General features: G+C 49.0%; 1 protein-coding gene across 5 annotated transcripts in view; it reads right to left on the minus strand.

Annotated features, from left to right (window-relative positions):
- The window catches only part of HSPA12A (heat shock protein family A (Hsp70) member 12A), a 182,034-nt gene that overhangs the window by 32,751 nt on the left and 122,167 nt on the right, over nt 1–27,116 (minus strand). For all 5 annotated transcript variants that reach the window (XM_038009591.2, XM_038009590.2, XM_073019391.1 and 2 more), the window contains 2 exons: nt 3,958–4,043; nt 2,237–2,364 (listed from right to left, as the gene is read on the minus strand). In XM_038009591.2, the coding sequence (XP_037865519.1) occupies nt 2,237–2,364; nt 3,958–4,043 (214 nt within the window). The remainder of the gene's footprint in view (nt 1–2,236; nt 2,365–3,957; nt 4,044–27,116) is intronic.

A 27,116-nucleotide genomic window follows, 5' to 3' on the forward strand; every position in this document is an offset into this window, starting at 1 on the left:
GGCCAGGGCCACCAAGAGGCCAAGCTGTTCCCTGCCCAACCAGGTCCTGGCTCCTGTCCTGCTGCTGGACACATGACCCCATGCACAGCCCATGCACCCTCAGGTGGAGATGCAGTGCAGGAGGGAAAATGAGCCACTTTCCTCACCCACTGGGGAGGTGGCCACACTCCCAGCTGAGCCCGGACCTGCTCCCGACCCCACGTCATTAAGAATCAGTAGGACCATGTCAGTCCAGATGGAGCTCTGGCCTCCACTGAAATTTGCCACTCAAATGGGTCTGGAATCATCCCTGACCAATTTCCTTGTCAAGCTCCGTCAGGATGCTGCTCCTACCCGAGGAGCCAAAGTTCCCGAGGTGACCGCACTGAGACACAGGGATGGTCCCGATGCCAGGCAGCTGCTCCACACACTGCCCTTCACAAATGGAACTGTCATTAATATTAACAGTGGCATTGTCAGCAGAGAATGACCCCATGAGCTTTTTCCCTTCAAATTTGTATTCCTTCATTCCTACTTAGTACAAAAAAAAGTTAACTTTCTCACCTATAACATGTCATATTAGCATGATTATGCTAATATGATTGAAATAAAATTCAGGGAGACCCAACCAACCTCCCTCCAAAATCTCTCCCATGACTAAGGTATCACCCCTAGAGGCCCTGAACTACGGTGGTGCTTCGTTAAGTACCACTCCCCAAGCAAGTTCAAAGTTATTTCCATTCCTTCTTTTCTGTTTTCACTGCATGACTATTCTGTGGAAATAACATTTCTTAGAACAACTACATAGAAGCTGATAAACACTGATTCTAGCCTTTAATGGCATATTCTTCTCCACTTGGATTTTTCATCTTGGGGGTCAGTGACGGCAGCACAGACCCTCACAGCATCTATCTGGCTAAATGGAGAGAGATTCCTGGTGACAACTGAACACCAAGGGCGATGCTGTCATCAGAGTTGGCTATAGAACTGGCTTTTCATCATTTCCTGATGACATGACACCCAAGAGTCTCTGTACCCTCTTAGGACAACAGCTTCAGCCTGAGCCACGTCTGGTTTTCAAGAGGAAGGATGAGACTTAAACCAAGATTGGGGTGGGAGTCACTTTTATTATGAGTTGTGCTTTCCACAACCCTTTATAAAAATTCCTAAAATACAAACAGCTGGGTGTGGTGGTATGCACCTGTAGTCCCAGCCACTTGGGAGGCTAAGGCAGGAGGATCGCTTGAGCCCAGGAGTTTGAGGTTGCAGAGAGCCATGATCACACCATGGCGTTCCAGCCTGGGCAAAAGAGCAAGAACCTGTCTCTTAAAAAAAAATAGTAACAACAACAAAACTAAAAAATTTTAATCTAGGAGCAATACTAAATTTCACAATTACTCAGTGACAAGGAACTGCAAGCCAATTACAATGTATCTTCAGAGTCATCCCTTGGAATTGAAAAATTGGGGTGATAAATCCTGGGCTTCCAAAGATTTGAGGGGTTGCACCCTGCAAGGTGGTCATGGGTCAAGCCTGGGATCCCATGGATGGGTAGCGCTGGGGGCCTGCAGGGTGCTGTGTGTGTGGGGAAGGGAAGGGGGCATCCCAGCACAGAGTGTATCCCAGGAGGCCCAGGGCAACTTTGCTTATGGGGCCACTTGGCTGATATTCGCCTCATGCTGCTTTCTCTCCAGCAGGTGCTTTCTGCCTCTGGCTACCAACACCCCAGCACTTCTCTTCACTGGAAAGGACCAGCACCTTACCTGTTTTCATTTTACTACACGTTAAGCACTTAATAGACAATCTCATTTCATTTGCCCACACACCTTGTGAGGGAGGTATTGTCAGGATCCCCATTTGACAGATGAGGAAACTGGGGTTACCAGGTTCAGCAATTGCCTAAAGTCACACAGTAAGTGGCCAAGCTGGCACCTGGATCCCTCCATCACAGACACCACAGGTCTGCGCCTTTCACCCAGGTCACAAGCTGAATTCACCCAGGCCAGGCTTCAAACATATTGCCCAGGCCCCTCCCCAGACCAACTAAATCAGAATCAAACCAACGTCTTTTCAAACCAGGAGCCTGGAGCCCAGAGATCAGAAATGGCTTGTCCCAAGCGGCATGGTGAGCTTGAGCCGAGCTGGAACAGAATCCAGGGCCCTCTTCCTAAGTGCCAATCACTGGCTCATTGCCTGGAGTCTCCACAGGTGCAGTGGTTGGCACCAGCCACGTGGCCCTCCCACCCACAGCACTCACCTCATCACATGGATGCATTCCGGCTCCTTGGTGAAGCTGTAGGCATAGCCACTGGATGTGGTCCCAAAGTCGATGGCCACCACCACAAGAAATGCCTGCTGTTCTGAGACGTTGGAGTCAGTGTCGTTCTGCAGATATACAGTGAGGCATGGGGGGTGTGGAGGGGTGGGCCTGGCTTTCAGGAAGACACCCCTAGGGAGTTTCACCTTGCCTAGCTGTGAACCCCCTGCAGACAGAAGGACATTCGATATTCCAGCTCAAGTCTACCACCTGGAGAGCCCTGGGGAGAAGGCAGCCCACCCTGGGCCCCCGCCTGAGTGGCTCGGGGAGAAATGGGGGCACCCGGGACGAGGGCCAGGCTGACTGGACAAAGCCTGCAGCTTGCCCACTCCTCTCTATCGACCGTGTGTGCACACGGCTGATTACAGAAATTCTATCAACAGGGGTGCTTGCCCCGTAGTTCCTGAGCAGATACAATCTTCTTCCAAGCCCCGCTGCCTTCCGCAAGACCCTGTGCAGACCTCTGGCCACTGCCAGGAGCATTTCGCTAGCTGTGCCCTCCGTACACCCAGGTGACTGCTCTATCTGTGCTGGCATTTCGTGCATGTGAGCAGGGCTGGGCATCCCAGGACCATGCCCGATCCCACCAGGCCAGCCACATGCCCCACTGTGGCTGCCAGGGCCCAGGGCCTCGCCTTATCTAAGTCATCTTGGTCAGGCCATTTCAGGTTTCCAAGCTTTTCTCTCTTTTTTTTTTTTAAGCAGTTTACACTTTTTTTTCTTTTAAACTCTCACAGAACTCCAAATTATACCACCAACAAATGTTGGAGGGGAGGGGTAAGGATGCCACCCGCCTGGGCTCTCCTCACACTGCTCCCCTCCCCCACAGCCCTGAAGCTCTTACAGGACAACTTCAGGGTGCAAAGCTTGAAAACCACAGAACCTGGCCCTAGGGAACCAATCCTCCCAGTTGGCCCAGGGCTGAAGGAGTTCCCAGGGTGCAGGACTTGCAGTGTAAAGGCCAGACAGTTCCAGGCAACCAGGACAGGCTGGCACCCCTACCTAGCGGTGACTCCGCAGTTCTCCTCGGGTCTTCTTTGTGCACCTGCACAGCTCACGCAAAGCTGCCCTGTCTTCCGGGCACTCACTCGGGTTGGCTGCCTGTGCATCTATGTGCACACCCCTCTTAACAGCTGCCCCCTAACATCCATCTTTCCTCATACAGGGCAGGGTGGGAGCAACAGCCCCCCTTAATGCATATGAAGCCCTGCTCAGGCTTCTCTACCAGGCAAGTTGTTGCAGAAGCGAATATACTGCCAGGGGCTTTTAGACACTGCAGACAACCGCAGTCAACAGAGCCCATATATTTCACCAATTCACTAGCCAGAGTCAGCGGCTTCCTTTCAAGAGGACGCCTCACAGGCTCTGACCCTGAATCTTTAAAGGGCTGCTCCCATCTCACCTACTAATGTGACCCACTCAGGCCCCTCCTCCAGAAGCACTAGCCATAGCACAGAAAGCCTTCCCAGGCCCGGAGTCCGGGAAGGGGCTTGGCAGGGCTCCTGTGGCCAGGACCAGGTCAATTTAATCTCTAACCCGTGAATGTGAGAGGCTGTCCAGCAGCCTGAACTGTGAGATCAGACCCAGAATGCAAAGGAAGTCAGTATGCACATGCATGCACGCGCGCACACACACACACACACACACACACAATTTCTTACCACAATGTGGGAGGGGGACAGAGGCGTTATTCCTGTGTCCCCAAGACTCCGGGCTGGAGATGAATATGCAGATGTGGGAGCCGTTTCTGAAAGGAAAAACAAAATCGCCTCCTTATAAGTGGCATGGGCTGACCCAGGGGGAAGAAATGAGGGCTGCATGGCCTTACTCCTCCAGGCACTGCGGCCTCTGCAAAGCCAGCTCATGAAATGGGCAAGGCCCAGTCCCAGCCAGAAAGGCAGGATCATCCGTCCCAGCACCCCCTCGCATTTGGTATTTAGAACTTGACCAAATGAGATGTTCCTTTCCTCCCAGTCGCCACCAGGCCTCTCACTCTGTGCCACTCAACCCAGCTTAGTTGGAGATGCTGGTCAGTGCCCGAAAGCCCCAGCTCCTGGCTGTGTTGTCTGTGGGGCCAGAGGCCAGGCTCCGTGATGGACTCGCAGGACCTGTAGCCACCTGAAATTATGTCAAATTTTTGTGTGCATTTTCTTGGAAGAGTATCTACAGCCCTCGGGTTCCCAAAGGGGTGAGGGGTACCTCCCCCCCGAGGAAGAGCAACCCCTATCCTAGGAATGTTGGATGTGATGAAGCTTCAGAAAGAGCGTCCTTGCCTAGCAGATGTACCAGCTCCTCCCTCCCCCTGCCAGGGCATGTGAATTCATCTCTCTTCAGTGATACCGAAGGTTTGGGACCTTTTTCAATCATAAAAACCACAGCAAAAAGGCAGACAGATCAGCATTTCTAGCCCCTGCAGACGGGACGCAACAGCCACGAGGTCAAACAGGCGAAGGGCCAGCAGCTATGCAGCAGGAACACCATTTTATCTGTTCCCCTGCACTCACCATCGTTCAGGCCTAGCATTTTTCTGAAGTCTTCCCAGAGCCCAGTGGCTCTGCCCCAGGAATGGGCCTCCCCGGGAGAAAACACACTCTCCCTGGCCGGCATTGGAACGCGCTGCTGTGCTCTCCCTGCCTGCTGCCTAGGGCTGGCAGCGCACAGAGAAGCTGAGTGAGGATTGTGTGCTCCCACCGCAGAGACGAAGGCCGGGCGCTGGGCACCTGCAGCGACCCAGCACCACCCTCGGTGCTCTGCACATCCTGCTCCACTTAGTACATACGTACTGAAACCTGCTAGGAAGAAATGGGTGATTTTCCAAGGCAATACTTGTGGTCAAGGAAAGCAGAAGGTTTGAGGTGTGTGAGAAGAGCCTGTCTGCTTCGAGGGGAGCAGGTGGAATTGTTCCATCTGCCTCTTCTGCTAAATCACTTTGGGTTAATCCCAGGCTCTTGCTGATTTCTTTTTCTACTTGATGAGAACTCAGGCAGCATCATTACAGTGGGTACCAGACAGGCTGTAGGAATGAAATGAATCATGCAAGAGGGAATGTGAAGCCTCAAATCTGCACAGCCACCTCCCACTCTCTGCAAGCTCACAGCCTCTCGCCTCCTGATGAGGCTCAATTCCTATCTTGGGGAGAGAGAGGCACAGTCCAGTAATTACAGAGGCAAAATCCAACTTGCTGGGTAAAGGACTTGAATAGACATTTCTCCAAAGAAAATACACAAAAGATACATCAACAAGTATATGAAAAGATGTTCAACATCATTAGTCTATAGAGAAACGCAAATCAAAACCAGTGAGATATGGCTTCACACTGACTAAGATGGCTATAGTTTTTTAAGAAAGGAAAATAACAAGTGTGTCAAGGATGTGAAGAAATTGGAATCCTTGTGCATTGCTATTGGGAATGTAAAACGGGACAACTGCTGTGGGAAAAGAGTCTGGCAGTTCCTCAAAAACTCAAGTACAGAATTACCATATGACCAGCAATTCCATTCCTAGGTATCTACCCAAAAAACTGAAAACAGGGACTCAAGGAGATACTTTTATGCAAATGTTCATGTAGTATTATTCACAATAACAGAAAGGTGGAAACACTTCAAGTGTCCAACAACAGATAAAGGGACAGGCTGGGCGCGGTGGCTCACGCCTATAATCCCAGCACTTTGGGAGGGTAAGGTGGGCAGATCACTTGAGGTCAGGAGCTCAAGACCAGCCTGGCCAAGATGGTGAAACTCCATCTCTATTTAAAAATACAAAAATTAGCCAGGCATGGTGGCATGTGCCTGTAGTCCCAGCTACTTGGAAGGCCGAGACAGGAGAATCACTTGAACCCAGAAGGCAGAGGTTGCAGTGAGCTGAGACTGTGCCACTGTACTCCAGCCTGGTGACAAAGCAAGACTCTACCTCAAAAAAAAAAAAAAAAAAAAAAAAGATGAAGGGATAAACAAAATGTGGTATATCCATACAATGGAATAGTATTTCATTGTAAAAAGGAAGGACATTCTTATACATGCTACAACATGCGTGAACCTAGAAAATACGCTAAGTAAAACACATGGATGCAAAAGGACAAATATTGTATCATTCCACTTATAGGAAATCTCCAGAATAGGCAAATTCATAGAGACAGGAAGTAGATTAGAGGTGACCAGGGGTGGGAAGGAGGGAGAAATGGAGAGTTCTTGCTTAACGAGTACAGAATTTCTCTTTGGGGTAATAAAGTTTTGGAAATAGTGGTGATGGTGGCACAACATTGTGAATATAATTCATGCCACTGAATGGTACACTTAAAATGGCTTAAATGGCAAATTTTATATTACACATACTTTTTAAAAAAACTTTATTGAAAAGTTTAAACCAACTTGCTCATCTGGGAAGGGAAGCTATTTCTGATTTCTATTAGCATCTACGACTAAACGAATTGCTATTAGCCGTGGGTGCTAATTGCGCTTGAAAAGAGAATGGAGAAGTCAGCTCCGTTTCTAGACCAGCCTGCTGAACTCCACCATCTTTGCTAATCTCCTAGCACAAGGGAACCCATTCCATGAATGCAGGGGGATCTCTGCCTCCCCACTAGGGGTTCCAGCCAGATGGTCCTTCCACCTGTTGGTGAGAGGTCCTTCCTGCCCACAGCCCTTGGGCAGCCTGCAGAGAAATGCCATCAGCACCAGGAGCCACCCTCTCCACCTGCTACCTGGAAGGCCTGCGGCTGTGTGTCCACATTTGCACAGACGGTCCTGAAAGAAACCAAATGTCTAATTGCCCAGAAAATCTGGTGTTGGCAATTAGCAAACAAGCTATTATCTGCAGACAAACCAACCACCCCGCTGCTGCTTGGTTCTAATTATCCCATCACTCAGCCCTTCTCAGAGCCCTGGTCTTCTCACTGATTTGCAAAACAGCCAAGGTTGGGCCACACATGGAACACATTGGGTCTCCAGGGGACTCTAGGATACTTTGAAGCCAAAAGGCAAAGATTTTTTGGTTCTCCTGTACCTCCCCCCAAACCCCATGGCAACTGGGCCAGTATTAAACAAATCATTTGACTTGCTGATCACCTAGCCAGGCCTAGAGGCAGCTGAACTTCATGAACTTTTTCCATCAGAAGTTAAAATTCAGCTACACTGTGCAATGATTGAAAACTGATCTGCAAAGAAGGTATGGAGGAGTAACCCACATCTGTATATCTGTGTATTCCAAATCAAAGATAATTCACCAGCGAATGTCCATCAGCACAGCCCAGAAATATACACAGCCAGTAGAGACACGCTGCTATTTCTCTACCTCACTACTTAGGATGTCAAAGTAGTGCTCAAAACTTCTCAGGGGAAAAACAATGGAAAAGCCTGTCTCACCCCCTGAGGAGAATGGGGAGTTTAATTCTGATGTGTCCCAACAAGGCTTGAGATCTTTCATTCAGTAGGTAAATGATTAGAAATAAAACACAAAGGGTCGACGGAATATTATCTATTAATCTATGCATATCAGACAGATAAAAGCTAACGGACAACAGGAGAGAACTGATGTATGTAATGCCCTATACATTCCAAGGGTAGGCTGTGTGTCCTGGCTATCAATTATACAGAGGCCATTATCCATAGTAAGGAATCCCAAATGCCATTAAGTGTGGCCCTGCCTCCACTGCTTCTATAAAGCTAATACAACAACATCTCCCTTGGGACCACTCTCACCCAGGGAATAGTCCAGTTCGGTCCCCACGGGTTGACTCGGACACACTAGGAACAGAAGAGAAAGGCTAAGTCAACACCTTGACACAAATAGAGTTTCTTAGAGTCGAGGCTTGGAAGAAAGAAAGGAAGCTGAAGAAAAGAAAATCCAGACCCTTCTGTGGAGGTAGAGAAGGAAGACTGCTAAAAGACAGGTTAAAGAAAAATGCTCTATCAAGAAATGTGATCAAGGGCAGAGCTAAAGGAGCTAGGAGTTTTAAGAAATACCTACTGCACTGTTCCAAGTAGATTAAATAAAGGCCTACTCAAAGCATCTTCCACTTCGAGCACTGAGTTACTCTGAAATCCCATAATACAGAAAGATTCGATGTTTTCACATCAAGGAATCAGAGAAACACTGTCTTTTTTTTTTTTTTTTTTTACGGAGTCTCACTCTGTCACCCAGGCTGGAGTGCAGGGAGGCGATCTCGGCTCACTGCAAGCTCCGCCTCCCGGGTTCCACTATTCCCCTGCCTCAGCCTCCTGAGTAGCTGGGACTACAGGCACCTGCCAACACAGCCGGCTAATTTTATTTATTTATTTATTTATTTATTTATTTATTTATTTATTTATTTAATTTTTAGTAGAGATGGGGTTTTACCATGTTAGCCAGGATGGTCTCGATCTCCTGACCTCATGATCCGCCCACCTTGGCCTCCCAAAGTGCTGGGATTACAGGCGTGAGCCACCATGCCTGGCTATCACTGACCCTTTCAGGAGTGCAAACTACCAGCCACAAAACCATGGTTAAGCGAAGGGGGAAGAGATCTTTCTGGGGAACAGACCTTTCTGGAAAACAAACAGAAGAGCTTTCTGGGGAACAAACAAAAATTAATTATCATGTCTCCTTTGCTATTAGTTATGTATTAGATAATTTAACATCACTTCAGTCTTGTAGAGCTAGTGTGCAGACGATCTTTTTTAACTTTAGTGAACATAAAACTAAGGTGATGAGGGTGGTTATAGATTCACTCATAAACCTGGAACATGCCACCCCAACACATTAAACAATTTTTGCCGAAAAGAGGGATATATAAAGAAATGAAAATATTTTTGCAGCAATGTAGAGGAAAAATAAACAAAAGTATCAAATCCTGGCCAACAAGTCTCCTGCCCCAGGATTTCTTACAACCCTAAACCAGGCAATTGAGGAGGAACTAGTTTAGCTTGTTAGGTTAATCCTCATCGCTGGTCTTAATGGCATAAGGATTAAAATGCAGGCTTCATCTGGGTTCCCGTTGTAAAATGCAACACATATAAAATTCAGACACATTTTTATGTGCTCCCAGCTCTAATGGCTTTAATCAAAGCAGATGTTCTTAAAATAAAAAATAGTCTTGATAAGAGAACCTCAAAGAGAGCCATAATTCATGAACGTGCTTGCTGTTCTCCTCTGCCAAAGACATTAGTCAGCAAATGGCCGTGAGCAGAATCGTAGACTCTGAGATACATAAAATCAATTCTGCTCCATAAATACAACATGTTTAAAGATGAAGACAGAACCATAGGGTTGACTTTATTCTACAAGGTTCCAGGCTCCGAGGAAATGTGACAGGTGGTCTCAACAATAGTGACATGCTAGTTTCTCCAAACAGTCCTCCTTGTTAGCTTTCGGATTCATGTATCCATCAAATAAATGCCCAATTTCAAAAGGAGTTTTAAGGTGTGGTACTTATGATTTTAAAAAATACAACACATATATATGTATTTTTTCATTTCTTTTTCCCTGCTGGCTGTCAGATGACAGGCCTTTGCTGACGATTGTCTAAAATCAGGCTATTTGAAAAAGAGCTCTCTCTCATTCTCTCCTTATATGCCTGCCTGCAGTGTCATCTTTGAACACTGATCAGCTCAAGGTCATGTGTAGGTTACTGGCAAATATCTTTTCAGAAGGAAAATAAAAAATCTTTTATTACCCTATAACAGGCTTCATGGCTAGCTGAACTAATGCATTATTACCGTAAACTGAACTTCCATTTCAGTAAATAATTTATGGGCTGTTTTTAATCACCATGGTGGATGTCCGGAGTAAATGGAAATTTTATTGGCATGAACCAGGAGACCCTCTCACTACAAAGAACTCTGAGTGTAAAATAACCACTCTGCAAATGCTAAATAATAATTATGGAAATGGGCATTTACCATGGCAGAGACCATAGCATCAAGCCCAGGCCAAGTTGGGGGCGGCACCAGGCCCATCCTGACACGGGGTAGCATCTTCTTGTTACCCCCTCCTACCTCCCTGAATAGTCCAAGAGATGAGATGCCCCAGGGAGAGCGAGCTGGGGCAGCTGAGTTTCCCAAGACAGGAAAAGCCCCGACTCTCTGCAATCCCAGACTGTCAGTGGGGTGGATCACAGTCTCTCTCCTAACTGCAGGTTCCTGCACTGGTTCCTGGGCCTCCAATTGTGTCTCTACACATCCAGGCAACTGCTGGGAGAGGTGAAGACACACTTGCTTGACCAACAGTTTTACTGCTAATTTTCATGAACTGTACTCCGCAACCTCGCAGCCCTGCCCTCCAGCATCCAGCATTTGGAGAGGCTCTACCAGATCACCCTACACATGGCACTAAGATGTTTCTGTCCTCCGGGCTTCTCTCCCACGGACTCTGCTTGTTGGGGCAGGGCCAAGTCTTACTTCATCTCTAATTCCTTAGCTCCTGACATGTCACAGGCACTCAATGTTGGATGGATGGATGGATGGATGGATGGATGGATGGATGGATGGATGGACGGGTGGACGGGTGGGTGGATGGGTGGACGGATGGGTGGGTGAGTGGATGGATTTTTTATGTGTGCCCAGAAGTGGACTCAGTGACTATCTACAGACTACGAGGGCCAGTGAGTTCTTTCCCAACTGAGGCATTAACTCTCTTAAGTTGGGATATTAGTAACACACATGCCATGCTAAGTGACCTCCAACAATGTGGGATCAGCTCTTAAACCACCCAGGTCTGCCTCTCTCCTCAGATACCCCTTTTGCCAGTAAAACCACCACTGCTCCCAAATTGGGAGTCCCTAGACTTCCTCCCTTCTCATTCTACCCCCAAGCCCTGTCGTTCCTTCTAATTAGCATCTCTTGCATCCACTCTCTCCTCTGCTGAGTCACCGCTACAGCCTTGGTCCAGATCCTCCTGAACTTTCAGTCTCCCTGTCCTGGGCCTGCCCCCTCCCCCAGCCACACTCACCCTGCAGTCAAAGCCATCTGGTGAAAATCGAGGTCTGCTCACCTAACTCAACCTTGTCAGGGTCTTCCCCCGATGCCCTTCCCCCATGGGATAAAGTCCAGCACACTACTGACCCCAGGCTCTTCAAAGTCCACCCCACCTCCCTCTGCAGTCTCTTCTCTCTCTACTGCCCCACATCCCTGGCCATACCAAACCTATCCACAGGCCTTGGAATATCTGTGCTGGATTCAGCCTCTGGACACTGCACATGCTGTTCCCCTGCCTAGCGTGCATCCTGCTTCTACAGCAGGTAAATTCTGCATTACCCTTCAAGGACCTCTACTCTACAAGTCAGCCCGCTTTTGAGAGAGAAGAGCCTTCTCAGCTCCCCTGGTGCAGATGAGAGAGGAACTTGTACATCCGTTCCTGGTGATCAACTGGAAAACCCAGTTCAGGAAAACGCAACTAGGAGACAGGTTTCTCCTAGAGACAATCACAAGGAAAATATACAGGAAAGGAGGGCAAAACTATGGACCAGAGGGTCTCAGCTCTGCTGTGCATCAGAACCCCCCCTCCCCGAGGGCTTGTTAAAGCACAGATTAATGGTCTCACCCCCAGAGATTCTCATCCAGTAGGTGTGAGGCTGGCTGACAATTTGCATTGATAATGAGTTCCCAGGCTATCCTGACTGCCCCAGAGACCAATCGCGACAGCTTAGAAGAGACTTAAAACACACACCAACTCCAGTAAATGCAATAGATGGACCTTTAGTGGATCCTAACTCAAACAGTCAAAAAATGTTACATTTGTGAGCCAATTAGAAATGTAAACACTGATCAGACATTGGTAATGCTAAGGAATTATTATTAATAGTATAGTTACATAATTTTTAAAAGAGTCCTTGTCCTCTAGAGATACATTTTCAAATGTACAGATGAAACAATAGCATTTCTGGGATTTGTAGCAGAATAACAGGAGAGGGAAGGGGCAGGGATTAAACAAGTTGGCCATAAGTTGATCATGACTAACACTGGTGACAGATTCATGAGGCTTCAATACAATATTTGCTCTGCTTTTGTATGTTTAAAACTTTCCATAATAAAATAATTGTGATTTGAAAGTGCCAGTTACATGGAAGCTCCGGGAGGGCAGGTCCATGCTTTTCTTCTGCTGTCCATCAGAGCACCTGGCCCATACACGGTAGGTGCTCCACACATATTTGGCAAAGGAATGGACAAACCAATAAGGATATGAGTTCACTGAAACCTACACATGTGGACTCTGAAAGCTTGGGAAGGTTTTGGACCTGGGTCTCAGGGTGGGTGAAGGGCTCCCATCCAGTTAGCTTCTCTGGGGCTGAGGCTGGTCAGCCCAGTAGACTAAACAGCCCTTAGAGGAATCAGAATTTCAGCAGGCACCCACTGGCCCCCTTGCAGATGACAAAACAGATGTCCAGCCACCAGCTGAGCGGCTCCCACTCTGGGATGGGCTCCAGCCAGGTCTCAGGTACAGGGCCCTCTGGTCATCAGCCGACAGCTCCTAGACTTTGTAGCCGCTCTATGAACCCAGGGCCTCAGAGGAGTCAGGGGGGCATCCTCCATCCCCTGCTGGGCCCCTCCATGTCTGAGAAACAGTAGGGCCTGCCCCTGCAGAGAGGCAGGATCACTTAAAGGACCCTGACATGTCCATTTGCTTTGTCCTTCAGACTTGCTGAGATCCCAATGCCATAAGGGAGGGGCAAGATGTAACAGCCTTGGCATCTTCCCGTGGTTCTCACCCCAGACAGGAATGCCGAGCTGAAATGCTGATGTCAGATGCCACCCTGTGACCCTCTGTACTGTAAGCACAAGCTCTGAGTCCTCCCGAAAGGCGGGTGTGTGTGTGTGTGTGTGTGTGTGTGTGTGCGCGCGCGTGCATGCTCCTGCTGGGGACAAGGGCACTGGGTTTTCTGCTCAGGCCCCAGGTTGGCCTTAGCATTGGGATGAGTGGAGGGGGCAGGCCAGGCAGTCATACGTGGGCTGCAGGCCAAGGTGCATGTCTCCTAGAACCAGGACGGCTTTGGAACAGGAGCAAAGCCAGAGTTGGCTCTTCGGATGCTGCTCTTTGAGGAACAGAAGGAAAACAAAATAGCTCCTGAGAGAATGAAGAAAGAGGAGGTGTGGAGGTGTGGAGGTTCGTGAGCCTGGGGACACCGCCTCACCTCCCCCTGTGCCCCCTCTCCCTCCATGAATGTGACAACTGGTATTCTCAGGGAACCCGTCACTCTTCAGCAATGAACACAGGAGCCACTGAAACTCTGAAATCAACACCACCCCCCACCCACCATTTTCCAAATTCCTTCATGGGGTCAGATATTCATGCATTTTTTGTTTACTTTTAGGCTCTTCTGAAGTTTATTCAAACTCAAATTATTAATTCAAAACCACTAGAAATATACAAACCCAGCACTCTATCGGGAAACCTATCATAGTTGGCACTCACTGAATGTGTATTTCATGCATGCGAAGAGCCTTACAGGTGTATCTCATGGGATCCTGCCCTGTAAGGAAGGTTGCTGTGAATTACTGTCATTATTCCCATTCTGTGGATGACAAAATGAAGCCTAGAAGGGTAAGAAAGAAGCCCACATCCTTAGTCAGGATGCCACCCAGGTGGACTCAGAGCTCTCTGACTCCAAGCCCACACACCTGCACGTGCCCAGTGCCACCAAGGCATCATCTCTCACTACGAGACAGGTGTGAATGTAAATCCCCATTTCACAGATGAGCAAATAGCTGGGGGAAGTCAGGAGTCACCATCACAGGGCAGCTCCTGGCTGTCTCCATCTGCAGGCTCATGAGACTGTGTGGCGTATTCTTTGGTCTGCAGAGCTCTGTTTCAAAAACCGTAATTCTCCCTCAAATCCGAAGATCCAGGTAGAAGAGGCACATGTTGGTAAGAGAGGCGTTAGAGGTACTAGCTCAAAGTCAGGAAAGCCTGAGCTCGAATCCCACCATGACCACGTCCTAGTTGCATGCCACTGGGTGAGCTATCTGATCTGTAAAACCTGGCTCATGGCAAGCACCCAATACATTATGGATGTTATTTTATTATTATCGTTACCACCATCATTATAAAATTATTCCAACTGCTGCTGAAAAAACGACTATGTTCTTACACGAGACAAGCAGAGCCTCTACCTTTGCATAATGTCAGCAAATACATTTCCTTTACGTTTTGCTTCTCTGGGCTTGTTAATCAAAGCTAAAAATTCCCACCAGACAGGAACTTGGCAAAGCGAACCTTCAGGAAAACTCAGTGATAGGAAACATGAGGGCCGGTGCTGCCAGGAGTAAAGGAGACCCCCGGCCCCAATTTCCCACCCAAGCTGTCTGCTCATCCCAGGGAACTTTCAGAATAACCTAGAAGAACTTGAGAGGCCATATGACCACAGCTTGAGCCTCCCTGTATTCTACAGGGAAGCCCAGTCTCCATTCCAAAACTCATTGGGTCACTGTAAAGACTCTCTCCAGCTTCAAGGACAAGATTCCACCTGCCCTGGCCTCTGGAAGCCCTGGGTTTAGATTTCCCCAATTTTATCATGAACAGTCTCGTGACAGTTCAGTCTTCAGAGGCCATGGCACAGCTAGTGCTGCCTGGACTGAGGCTAAAGAAAGGGCCGAGGCCATTCCAGGCCAATTGGTTTCCCCCTGAGCAGAATCCTTTCACCTCCCAAACACTCACCACCTGTCCCTGGGGAAGGGAGAGGGAAGAGGAGGTAAGGGTCAGGAAGGTGAAGGTTCACCCTTCTTCAGCTAAACCCTCTCATGAGAGGGAGATACACCATCTTCAGGCAGGAAGGAGAACCCTTAGCCACCATGCCCTCCAAACCTGGGTAACTCGGGCACAAACCTTCCACTCTGTGCCAGTGCCCAGGAGGGCAGAGGCTTGAGCACATTAAAAACCCCTCTGCAGCATTCCTTAATGGAAGAGACATCCCAAAACAGTTGTGCAGTTTGCGCACTGCACAAAGGCACCAACCTTGAGGGACATCTCTCCCAAGCAAGGCTGCACCTACCCAGAGGTAAGCATGCTATTTTCTTACCACAAAGGCATCTTTTCAAGCCATGAAGGGCTGCACTGCCTAGAGCGGGCCCCTTTTTTTGAATTTTTGCATCTAAAGCAGATTTTTTCTAATTCACCCAAAAAGTAGCCATGGCACTTAATGGTGAAAAAAGGGAAGAAAATACTAGGTAAGGTACTAAGTTTCCCACAAGTAAAGCTCAAGCGGAGGCCAAGCAACCACTTAACTGAGCTCTAGAAGAGGAACAGAAGGTCAGAAAAACTCAGGGGTGTGGGGTGAGAACTAGAATTTATGAATCGACATGAGATTCACGGAACACTTGCTACATGCCGGGTGTTGTAGAGGCAGAGGAGCTGTGCTGAAGAGCAGCGGCGTGGACCTCAGACGGCTGGTTCAGACCTCGGCTCAGGTCCCTGCTGGTCTTGGTACATACTGCCAAGATACTGCTGTGTCCACTCAAAATCCATTTCCCACTTCTTAACTAAACCCTAATATTTACATTTGGAGTGTGATCCCTCCTGATAACGGGGCAGACCCCAAGTAATCTAAGCCCATCATGGCAAGCCTCCTCCCACTGCCAATGAGGAACGTGGGAGGGGGTTTGTGACCCACAGTCCTGACCGATGGGACATGAGGGGAAGTCGACTTGGGGCTTCTGGGAGGAAGTGAGTACCCTGAGAAGAGGGTGGACGCACAGGGGTGTGAGGCTGCACCTGCAGCTGCCACCTCGCCACCAGCACACAGATGCAGCCACCACCAAAGGAACCTCCCTCCGTCCTTGAGGGGGTCCATGAGCTGCCAAATCAGCCTGCCAGGCCCCTGGACTTCCCATTCTGGTCATAATTTCCCTCTTCTATAAATGAGACAGGATTGGGTTTTCCACGCTTTGCAGCTAAACACTGATTCATAGTGGTGCAATCTTGAACAAGTTACTGAACTTCTCTGGTGCTTGCTTTTCCTTATGTGTTAGATAGGGATAATAACAACTCATACCTCCCAGGATTAATGAGAATTAAATAAGAATAATGCAGGCAAAGGTCTTAACAAGTGTAGCTATTATTACTTATACAGCATCTCATTTTATCTGATTAAACAACCCAATGAGGTGGGAAACAGGTAGTTGTTAGCCCCATTTAACAGCAGAGAAGGCCGGGTGCGGTGGCTCATACCTGTAATCCCAGCACTTTGGGAGGCCGAGGCGGGCGGATCATGAGGTCAGGAGATCAAGACCATCCTGTGAATGGTGAAACCCCGTCTCTACTAAAAATACAAAAAATTAGCCAGGCGTGGTGGCGGCTGCCTGTAGTCCAAGTTACTCAGGAGGCTTAGGCGGGAGAATGATATGAACCTGGGAGGCAGAGCTTGCAGTGAGCCAAGATCATGCCACTGCACTCCAGCCTGGGTGACAGAGCGAGACTCCATCTCAAAACAAACAAAACAAACAAACAGCAGAGAAAACCACAACACAGAGATGTTAAGCATCTTCTCCAAATCGCACAGCCAGCAAGTGCCTGTCACCAGTGCCTGAGCTCCTTGTCTCCACCACATCCCAGCCCTGAGGTTCCTGGACTCTGTGACTCCCGCTCAAGTCTGTACTGCTGGCAACTTGCAGCAAGGAGCAGTGAAAAAGTAAAGGGCTTTACTGGGAGTGGACCTAGGGAGTAAGGGCTAATGGGTAGGAGTTTCTTCCCAGGATGATAAAAATGTTTGGGAATTTAATAGTGGTGACGGTTGCACAATCTTGTGAATACTATAAACCAGTGAATTTTATGTGGTGAGTTTTATATGTGAATTATATCTCAATTAAAAACAAATCAAAGAGCTGTCAGAATCAGCCTTGTAAGGAGAACTGCCCCTGTTCCCTTGCCTTCAGGAGCCCAGCCTCCTCACTGGGAATGAACTCAGCCACCGCCACCCACTCTGGGCACCGCCCCCTCTCTCCTCCAACCTCTGTGCCTGGTAGAGTTGGCCACAACTTTCTCCCAGGACCCATCCAGTGGTTAATCTAGCTGCAGACTCCAGACTCTCCAACTGGGGCTGGGGCAACAGCTGGCACTGGCCTCTCCCAGACACCCTGCTCTTTGGCAATGTAAGAACACAGGCACACAGCCGGGGCAGCGCCCTAGTCAGACAGCTGCAGTTTCGCCCTTCCCCTAGATGCTGGGAAGCTGGACAGCCAGAGCAGAATGGCCCCACTCCTCCCCAGGGCCGGACGTGCCATCCTGCCGGGGTGCTGCAGGCTGGCTTGCTGGTGCTTCCCCCGAGAGATCAGCTGTTTCAAGCTATGCCTGAATAAATGCTAGTGAAAGCCTCAAAACCTGCAGCTGTAACTAGCCTTCTGCAGACCCACCTTTGTCAGGAGGGCACACTGCACAGCATTAAAACATTCTGCTGTGTGACCGTCTGCATGTGCCAGCTGTAGCTAGCCAGGTCCTGGGCGGGGAGGTGTACAGGAATCTGCCTAAGAAAATGCTCCTTCCAGGAAATAAAGGAAAAGAGAAGGCCAATGCTAAAAGGGGCTCCAAGGAGCTCTGGAGGAAGACAAGCCAGGACCACCCACTGCAGCCTGGAGGGGAGGCACGATGGGAGCTCCCAGGAGGCAGGGACACCCCCAGAGGCTAAATGTTCCGCTCAGAACAGGCAGCTGCAGCACAGAGAGCAAAGACTTCCATGTCAGAAGAGAGGACACAAAGTCCTTCCAGAGACTTTTTAAGACCTTTGAAGTCTAAAATCCCTAATTACTTCTTACTTTGTAAGCACAAAATCTTCAATGACAGACTTACATTTGTACAAAAAGAATTAGTAAACTGGGTTAAGTTATTGATTAACTTTAGACTTTGCTAAGTATGCATGACAAAATTTCAAGGGTAACTCATCTTTTTTTTTTTTAATTTACTTATTATACTTTAAGTTCTAGGGTACATGTGCACAACGTGCAGGTTTGTTACATATGTATACATGTGCCACGTTGGTGTACTGCACCCATTAACTCGTATATCTCCTAATGCTATCCCTTCCCGCTACCCCCTCCCCACAATAGGCCCCGGTGTGTGATGTTCCCCTTCCTGTGTCCAAGTGATCTCATTGTTCAGTTCCCACCTATGAGTGAGAACATGCAGTATTTGGTTTTCTGTTCCTGCAATAGTTTGCTGAGAATGATGGTTTCCAGCTGCATCCATGTCCCTACAAAGGACATGAACTCATCCTTTTTCATGGCTGCATAGTATTCCATGGTGTAACTAATCTTGAAAGGAGTTGAAATTGAATCCCTAACTTCAGAGCAGTAAAGGGAGACAAACACACAAGACACTGAATGAACAGTTCCTCCTGGGGACCGAATGTGCTCAAAGTCTTTTCCCAAGGAATCCACAGGTCACGGAAAGGCAGCTCCCAAGTCTCCTCCACAGAGCACAGGACCCAGAGATCACCCAGAGCCCCCCACCTGAGGCCAAGCAGCTGTGATGAGGCCATCAGAGCGCCCCCTCTATCCCACCTTTTTTATATTGTACCAAGCCAGCTCCTGGCCCAGAGAAGGCAAAATACTGACCATCAAATTTTGATGAGCTTTTGCATTTGAACTTAAAGCAAGTCAATCTCACTAAAAACAAAACAAAACAAAAACGCAGGTGTGCGTGACTATAGCAGGGTAAGAGCAAACAAACTACAAACTCATCCTAATCCCCATTCCTCCCCTCCCCAGCACTGAAATGCAAATCCGAGTCTCTCCAAACCCTTTCCTGAGCTGCGGTGGGAACAGCAGGCCTCAGAAACATATACACTCCAGGAAATAACGTACACGCTGTGTTTAGGGGCCCTGGGGAGGCCATGCAGATGGCCCCAGCTGCCATAATATTCACACTCATCATCATGGGGGCTCACACACGCTGGTGTGTACATGCTATGAAAGAATGAGAGAAGACACGTGGCCTTCCAGGACCCCTTGTTCCAGCCCCGACACATCAGTCTCCGCAGTGCTTGGGTCCAGGGAATGAGACTTTATACCTCGTTACCATGCACAGATGGACAACTGCCCAAGTTCAGGCAAGGGAGGAGGTCTTGGGCACCCAGGGTGGTCTGTCTCTGTCTTTTCATTACTGCTGCCCCACAGACCTGTCCCTCCCAGGCACAGGCCTGCCTGCTTCATTAGGCAAGGGCAGCTTCTCTGACTTCATTGCTATCTTTAACAGCTCCGTCTGGACCTCAATCAATCAGGGGCCATCTCCTCTGCAGAGAGGAATGCTCCAGAGAGGTCGGGTGCAGGGTGACTAGCCTGACTTCCAGCAGGCGCACAATCCTCCCCCACAGAGCCCAGGATGTCTGGGCCCAAGGTGCTGACCGCTGGGAGGTGACCACAGGAATGCCTTGGACTTGGAGAAGTGGGAGCTGGTGCTAGGGACACCCACACGAGCCCACAGCTCCAACCAACCCTTGTGTCACTGCCTCTCACTCTCTCCACAGACCTAGTCTGGGAGGGTCCTGAATGGCATGGACACCACAGTGAGGACATTCTGAGTTAATGAACGAGAAGAGTTCCAGGAGCTGATCCTGCAACAGGAAGATGGGTGGTATGACCCAGAAGTTCATCAGTGGGACCAACCAGGGCCGATGTGAAACATCCCCTGCACCCTACACCCGGTGTGCCTGTCCTGAGCCCTCCTCTGCCCATCTCTATCCAGCTGTCATCAGTCTCATCTTGTGGACATGCATCACACGGGTATTTAATTCATGACAATCTAACTATGAGATCTCAAGTCAAAACATAGCGGGATGATTTCAATTTAAATATTAAATCGAATATTAAAAAACACTGTAATTAAAAGTCCTGTAAAATTCTATTTTGCACATGGACTCTTCATAAGACACTATGGTAAGTGCCACAGGGGTGTTAAGACAGACTGACATCCCTGAAGTGGGTAGGGGAAGGTAGCTCCAGGAAGGTGATGCTTGGCTGGCTCCCGGGAGGGCAAGTTTGCTGAGTGAAAAAGGTGGGGATTAAACACCAAGCTGAAGGAACAGCGAAGGCAAAAGCAGAGTGGTGTGAAGAGCTTCCCAGAGAGCCTTATACTCTCCCAGCTGGTGTCACTGCCCCCAGGCTGTCCCCCTGGATCACATCACAACCACCAACATCATCACGTCACTCCCAGCCTCAAGCACCTACTGTAGCTCTCTATCTCCTTCATATTAGATGCAACTCTTTAACCAATCAGACTCCTCCATTACCCCCTAACCATTGCCCCCCATCATTCCTGGCCTCACACAACCACCTGCACAGCTGTGCTCTCTGCCATCTGGAAAGCCATCTGCCATCCCTTAGGCCTGGCTTGTGCACTGTCTGTAGGGAGAGAGGGGCCCACTGACCTTCACGTGGGAGGATTTGACCCTCATGCTGCTCTCCAAAAAGGCACAGCTCCAAGCTGCTCTTCCAGGGGCAGGGGACAGGGTGGAGGACCCCGGGTTAGCTGGGTTCTAGGGACACACCCAGTTCCGCCCTCACCAGCTCTGTCACAGACAGGACTCTGTCTCAGGCCTCAGTTTCTACAAGTACATACCAGGCTAACTGTCTCTCGCACAGGGCTGCTGTGGAGACCACAAGGGGTGACCAGTAAGTAAAGTCCAGCACCGAGCTGGGTGAGGTCAGGTGCTCAGGAAGCACGGGGCCTCCCTGACATTCATTCCTGAGATCCACTGCGCACACATGCTGAGGTTGTAAAACTGCATCTCCAGCCTGAGGACCACTAAGCCTCAGGTGGGACCAGCAGCCCTGCTCCTGCAGTCAGCCTCTCCACCCGTTCCTTAGATCCTAGCTGCTCCCAGTACCGAGCCACCTCCAAAGAGAAGGGCTGTGCTTCCGGGCCCATCTACCATCTTGCCCGATGCCCACCTGAGGGCCCCTGACCGCAGGGGGTCACCTGTGCCCAGGCACAGACAGCACTCTGCTGAGCCATCCACGGCTGCGTGGCCCCAACAGAGGCATATCGGGCAGCACTGGCCTGAACTTCAGAAAGACAGAGCTTGGGCTACTTTTCAAGCAGCCCTTCCGTACCTCGTACAGAGCCCTGCACCTGGGGAGGGCCCAGCCCATCTTGCTTCCTGGCTGTTTGATGTCAGGAAGCCACTGGATCTTGAAAGTGGCTTTCTTGTGGCTGGAGGCAAGGCCACAAGGGAGTGTCACAGATATTTCCAGGGCAGAGATGAAGAGAGAACACACACTTTGGGCTCAGAGACCAGAAGGCCACCACCACTCTCTCCCCATGGGATCTTTTTTTAAAACTTTAAAAAACTTTTTTACTGTTTTAAATGTTTCTGATACATTATGTTTGTACCTATTTACGGGTGCCTGTGAAACATGGTTGCATGTGTAGAATATGCAATGACCAAGACAGGGCACTTAAGGGCTATGGGGTTTTCACCAAGATTCACGATCTTTTGAGTCTCCATCTCCTCATCTATAAGAGAAGACACCCTTCCCCATGGTGCCAGATTTTGTGACAGCCCCTCTATGAGCTTTGTCCCAATATGCCTGGCCAGTCTGGAAGGCTCCCCACCAAAGGGTTAACAGGGGCTGCCTCTGGGTGTGGGGTCCTGGCTGTTTCCTCCTTTCTTGCTTTGGATAATATTTCCTATAGCGAACACGCAAGTCTTCTATCATGGGAACAGTTGTCTCAGGTTTTACTCCAAACCTTCCGAGGACAGTGTGGGGCAGAGGAGACAAGTGAGTGACGCTGGCTTTCTCCTATCCCTTCCTGTGGCCTCACTGGGTGCCCTGCAGCCCAGAGCCCGAGACTCCAACTGCTCCCAGCCATAGCACCGGTCCTGCCCCAGGTCTTTGCCTGCTCCTCAGTCTCCTCAATCAGGATCGCCAGCCTCTATCAGCTCCCAGTGACCACCTGGCCCCCAGACCCTGAAGGCCAACTCTCTGCCTGGCAAATCTCCCAGCGACACCATGGTGCAGGCTCTTTTTCTCAGCTCCGATCCCCAGAGTAAGAACCAGAAGCCCTGGAGGTTTTGAGAGCTGCCCAGAGCCTCACAGTGAGGAAGAGCAGAGCTGAGACTCGAACCCAAGAGCTGTTCCCACAATACCACTTTGCTTTACACGGAAAATACAGCGCAGGGATCGCGCCTGGAAGGGGCTCTCACACTGCCCCATCCTGCCAGCCTCCTCCAGGGCCCAGGAGCTCCACTTGATGGGAATTGCTTCTGGCTTCAACACTTAATTCCCCAAATGTCCCCTGCCTGAAGTGAGCCAGCCCGTGTTGAGAAAGAAGTCCTGCCACCCTGTAGGGTGGGGAGCACTCTGCTAGGGTCCCAGGCCTCGAGCTGGGCCCCCATGGACCCGGCTCCACCTCTGAGCTTCCATCGTTAACATCAGGTCAGCGTACCGGTGTTGTTCAGTCGCCAGACTTGAAAACAAGCCTGAAGCTGGCAGTGTGCAAGGGAGGACTGCGTGGCCCCCAACAGGCTCGGGGCCCTGAGAGAAGGAGGAGGCGGGCAGGGGAGGGGTACCGGGAATTGTATGCATATTCACAGATAGAAAGGGTTCACAAATTCTCTCCAAGGAAGACACCAGTTACGAGTATAGGACTGGGGAGAGATACAAGGACCTAGGAGCTTTGCTGGGAGAAGGAGTGGGGGTGGTGGAGGGGGACACCATCTTGGGACACAAAACCCAGAACTACTCCCAGTGAGTCACAGGGTGAGAGGGATATCCCACTGCCAGGGTGACTGTATTTTTGGCTTCTGTGTTTATGTTTTGCAGTTTATTTCTGCCTCATCGCTAATATTTCATTAGAAAGTGGCTCATCCTTCCCCTACCCTCTGCCCACACTCTAATATTTTGGGGAGGAAATCTTAAAAAGACCCCAGCTGCACTCAGCATGTTTGCTTGCTATCTTAAGGCCTGCCTCTACCGGAATAGGACTCCCTTTTCAGAATGCAACTCAGTTAGGAAGTCAAGTTTTTTATCTGAATGCTCATTCAACATACAAGGTGTATGTGTATATATATATATATAAAAAACAGGCCAAGTAGGACAAAGTGAATTCTGACATTCCCATGGTTCCCTCCTACCCAATCCCATCCTGCTGGCTAGTCTTCCCTCCCAACAGCTTCAGGCTCTGTCCCCTGGCATGTGGTACTTTGTGATCTCACCACTGACTATTTATCAAAGGCCCAAGGAGCGCAGTGTTGGGGCAGAATCTGTGCCTGTGATCAGCCATGACTTTGTGGGTTCAAGTTTGAATAAACTGCAAGAACCCCAAAGGAAGACCTACCAGAAGCTTCTAACATCTCTCAGCCTATTCCTTCCCCTGTCTCTGTCTCCCTCCTCCATCTCAGCTGCTCACTCTACCTCTCTCCCCACGCATGCATACACATTCAGAGTTATATATGCACATTCCCAGCAGCCTCCCCTGAGACAGGCCTGGCAGGACCCCACCAGCCCCAGCAGTAAAAGGTCCTTGCTGGGTCTCTGATATTACCACCTACCACCCCCCTTGTGAGTGCTCCCCAAAGGGTTGGTGTCCTTGGGTAGACCATCCCCAATTTCCCACATGTCATTCTAGGGGTGCCTGTCAAACCACCAGGCCCAAGTTGGGGGCTGCCCCTCAACATTCCTATCTTTAGCCCCTGCCCGTCCCCAATATCCCATCCAGACAGCCAGTCTTGGCTTGCTCCGATGAACGGCATGGCCCTACTGCCACCAGGTGTGCTCTCAGGCTCACTGTCACTTTCTAGGTTTCTGTTTCTTCATCTGGAAAATGAAGTTGGCTCACAGAACCCGGAGAGCTCCCACACCTCCACCCTCCAACCTTAACTATTTCTCACTCTGACAATCTAAGTCACACTAACGAACGTGCCGACAACGGATGAAGACCCCAGACTGCACAGCAACACCTCCCTCAGATCTCTACAATTCAGTGGTTCCAAGACACTTATGTTTTCTAAGAAGTAAAATCTGCCCCCGTCAAAAAACTGTGGATCTAACAAAGTGTTATCCCATTTTGATTTTGCCAAGAACAGACATTAAAACTTTTATTAAACCATCATCTGCTACTACATTCAATTCACAAAAGAAATAAAACTAGGACTATATCAGTTACCTATTGTAATCCAAAATATTTTTAACTCCAGAATTTAGTGGGTTAAAATAACAACAATTTGCACAGAATTCCACAATTTGGGCTTTTCTCACCTGGGGTCAATTCATGCAGCTAAAGTCATCTCAAGGTTCAACTGGCATTAGATGGGCCAAGACAGGCTCACTCATCTCCATGTTCACCTAGGCTGTCGGTCAGGGGCCTCAGTTCCCCTCTAGGTGGCCTCTCCAGCAGGACAACCTGGACTTCCTAAATAGCAAAGGACAAGTGAGCAAGCTCTAACACACTGACAGGCATTTTCAAGCCTCTGCTGGCTTCCTGTTTGCCAAGGTCCTATCGGCCAAAACAAATCACATAGCTGCGCCCTGAGTCCAGGTAGGAGGAGATGACACAAGGGTGTGAGTACAGGCGTCCCCAGCTGATGATGATTTGACTTATGATTATTTAACTTCATGATGGTGCAGAGGTGATACACATTCAGTAGAAACCATACTTTGAGGAGCGAAACAACTATTTTGTTTTTCACTTTCAGTACAGTAGTCAATAAATTACAAGATACTTTATTATAAAATAGGCTCTGTGTTAGATGATTTTGTCCAAGTGTAGGCTAATGTAAGTGGAGTTTTTTTGTTTTTTTTTGGGAAAGAGTCTTGCTATGTCACTCAGGCTGGAGTGCAATGGTGCAATCTTGGCTCACTGCAACCTTGGCCTCCTGGGTTTAAATGATTCTCCCACCTTAGCCTCCTGAGTAGCTGGGATTACAGGTGCACACCACCATGCCTGACTAATTTTTTTTTTTTTTTTGAGATGGAGTCTCACTCTGTTGCCACTGTACCCAGCTAATTTTTCTATTTTTAGTAGAGATGAGGTTTCACCATGTTGGCCAAGCTGGTCTCAAACTCCTGACCTCATGATCTGCCCACCTCGGCCTCCCAAAGTGTTGGGATTACAGGCGTGAGCCACTGCGCCTGGCCAATTTTTGTATTTTTAGTAGAAACAGGATTTCACCATGTTGGCCAGGCTGGTCTTAAACTCCTAACCTTGTGACCCACCTACATGGGCCTCCCAAAGTGCTGGGATTACAGGTGTGAGCCACTACGCCCAGCCTTGTAAGTGTTCTGAGCATATTTAAGGTAGGCTAGGCTATGATGGTCAGTAGGTTAGGTGGATTAAACGCGTTTTCCACTTAATGGTATTCTTAACTTACAATGGGTTTATCAGGATGTAACTCCATCGTAAGTCAAGGAGCATCTGTACCTGGAGACGTGATTTATTGTAGGTTATTAATTCAATAAGCTACCACAAGGACATAATGTCAGAAATTCTTTTTCAGATAGAAAAATTTAACTTTGTGCAAACCTAGTACACAGTCACCTGGGTAACTTCCTCAGTGACGAATGTAGGCTTCAAGCATCAGAAGCCATCATGAACTAGCCCAAAGTGGGGCATTTGGGAAACACAGCACTGATTATTGCATTCTTTCAAACTGAGCCAGAGGTGGCCTCAGAATCCTTCTTAACACAGCTCTCTACATAGCTTCTTCCCTATTGGTCAGCGATGTAGACACAATTCAAGTCTACGTGCCATTGCTTATCTAAGGTTTTCTTTTAAAAGAGGACACTGAAGAAATAATGTTTAACCCAAAGGAATGTGGCACCAAATCAAGTCTGCATGAGAGAAAGACTCCCTAATGGTGGAACTCCAGGCTCTGTGACCAGGGGGAGGTGTGGGGAGCCTTCCAGAGTCCTCAAACCACCCCCTCCAGGGGCCCATCTTAATGCTTCTTTCAGACAATGAGCCTCCCGGGGCAAGGGCCCTCACACACCCCTGCAGGTAACCTATGGCAAGGCGAGACATGGGACCCTCATTTTAGGCCAAACCTCACTAGTCCTGGCTCTCTGGGTGCCTCACACAAACATGGGTTGCATCTCAGCTCTCATTTCTAGTGGGTTCTCAGCCTCTCTCTGGCAGCACTGCCCCGCCCAAGAACTGACAAGGGCCACCCTGCAGGCTCCATCTCTCCCTGCTCCAGAGGCAATGAGGAGCACGCTGGGAAGGTCACAGGAACCCATCCCCAATCCCTGGCTGGTAACAACCCCAGGGTACAGGCTGGGATACTGTCACTGGGTGGGTCCTGAAAGTCCCTCCCTATGGGGCATGGTCCAGGCCTTGAGATCCCCCACCATCGGAGGTGGGACCCTCTGCAAACCAGAGGATCCTGAATGACAAAATCCTCCCAAGTTGGAAATACTCTGCACTGACACAGTGGTTACATGACTACAGTTGATCTTTGAACAGCATGAGGGTTAGAGGCACCCACCCCCTGCACAGTTAAAAGTCCACATATAACTTTTGACTTCCCCAAAACTTAACTACAAATAGCCTATTGTTGACCGGAAGCCTTAATGATAACATAAACAGTCAATTAACACATTATTTTATGCATTCATGAAATACCTAAATTCTTGATTTTTTCAATATTTCTAGGCTATGCAGTAAATTGTCACAAATCTCCAAAACATGAATAAGTGGACCTGTGCAATTCAAGGCCATGTTGTTCAAGGGTCAACTGTATCTACATTTGTCAAAACGCATGGAACTGTACACCCAAAAAGTGTGAGTCTTACCTTAAGTAACTTAGACCTCAATAGACTAAACTTTATCAAAATCTCCCAGCAAGGAACCCCACCTACTTAGCTAGCTCCACTCCCCAGTATTGACCTTTCTGAGTACCTCCTGTGTGCCCTGTGGGTGTTTTAAA

The sequence above is a fragment of the Chlorocebus sabaeus genome, chromosome 9, assembly GCF_047675955.1.
Source record: "Chlorocebus sabaeus isolate Y175 chromosome 9, mChlSab1.0.hap1, whole genome shotgun sequence".
Taxonomy (NCBI): Eukaryota; Metazoa; Chordata; class Mammalia; order Primates; family Cercopithecidae; genus Chlorocebus; species Chlorocebus sabaeus.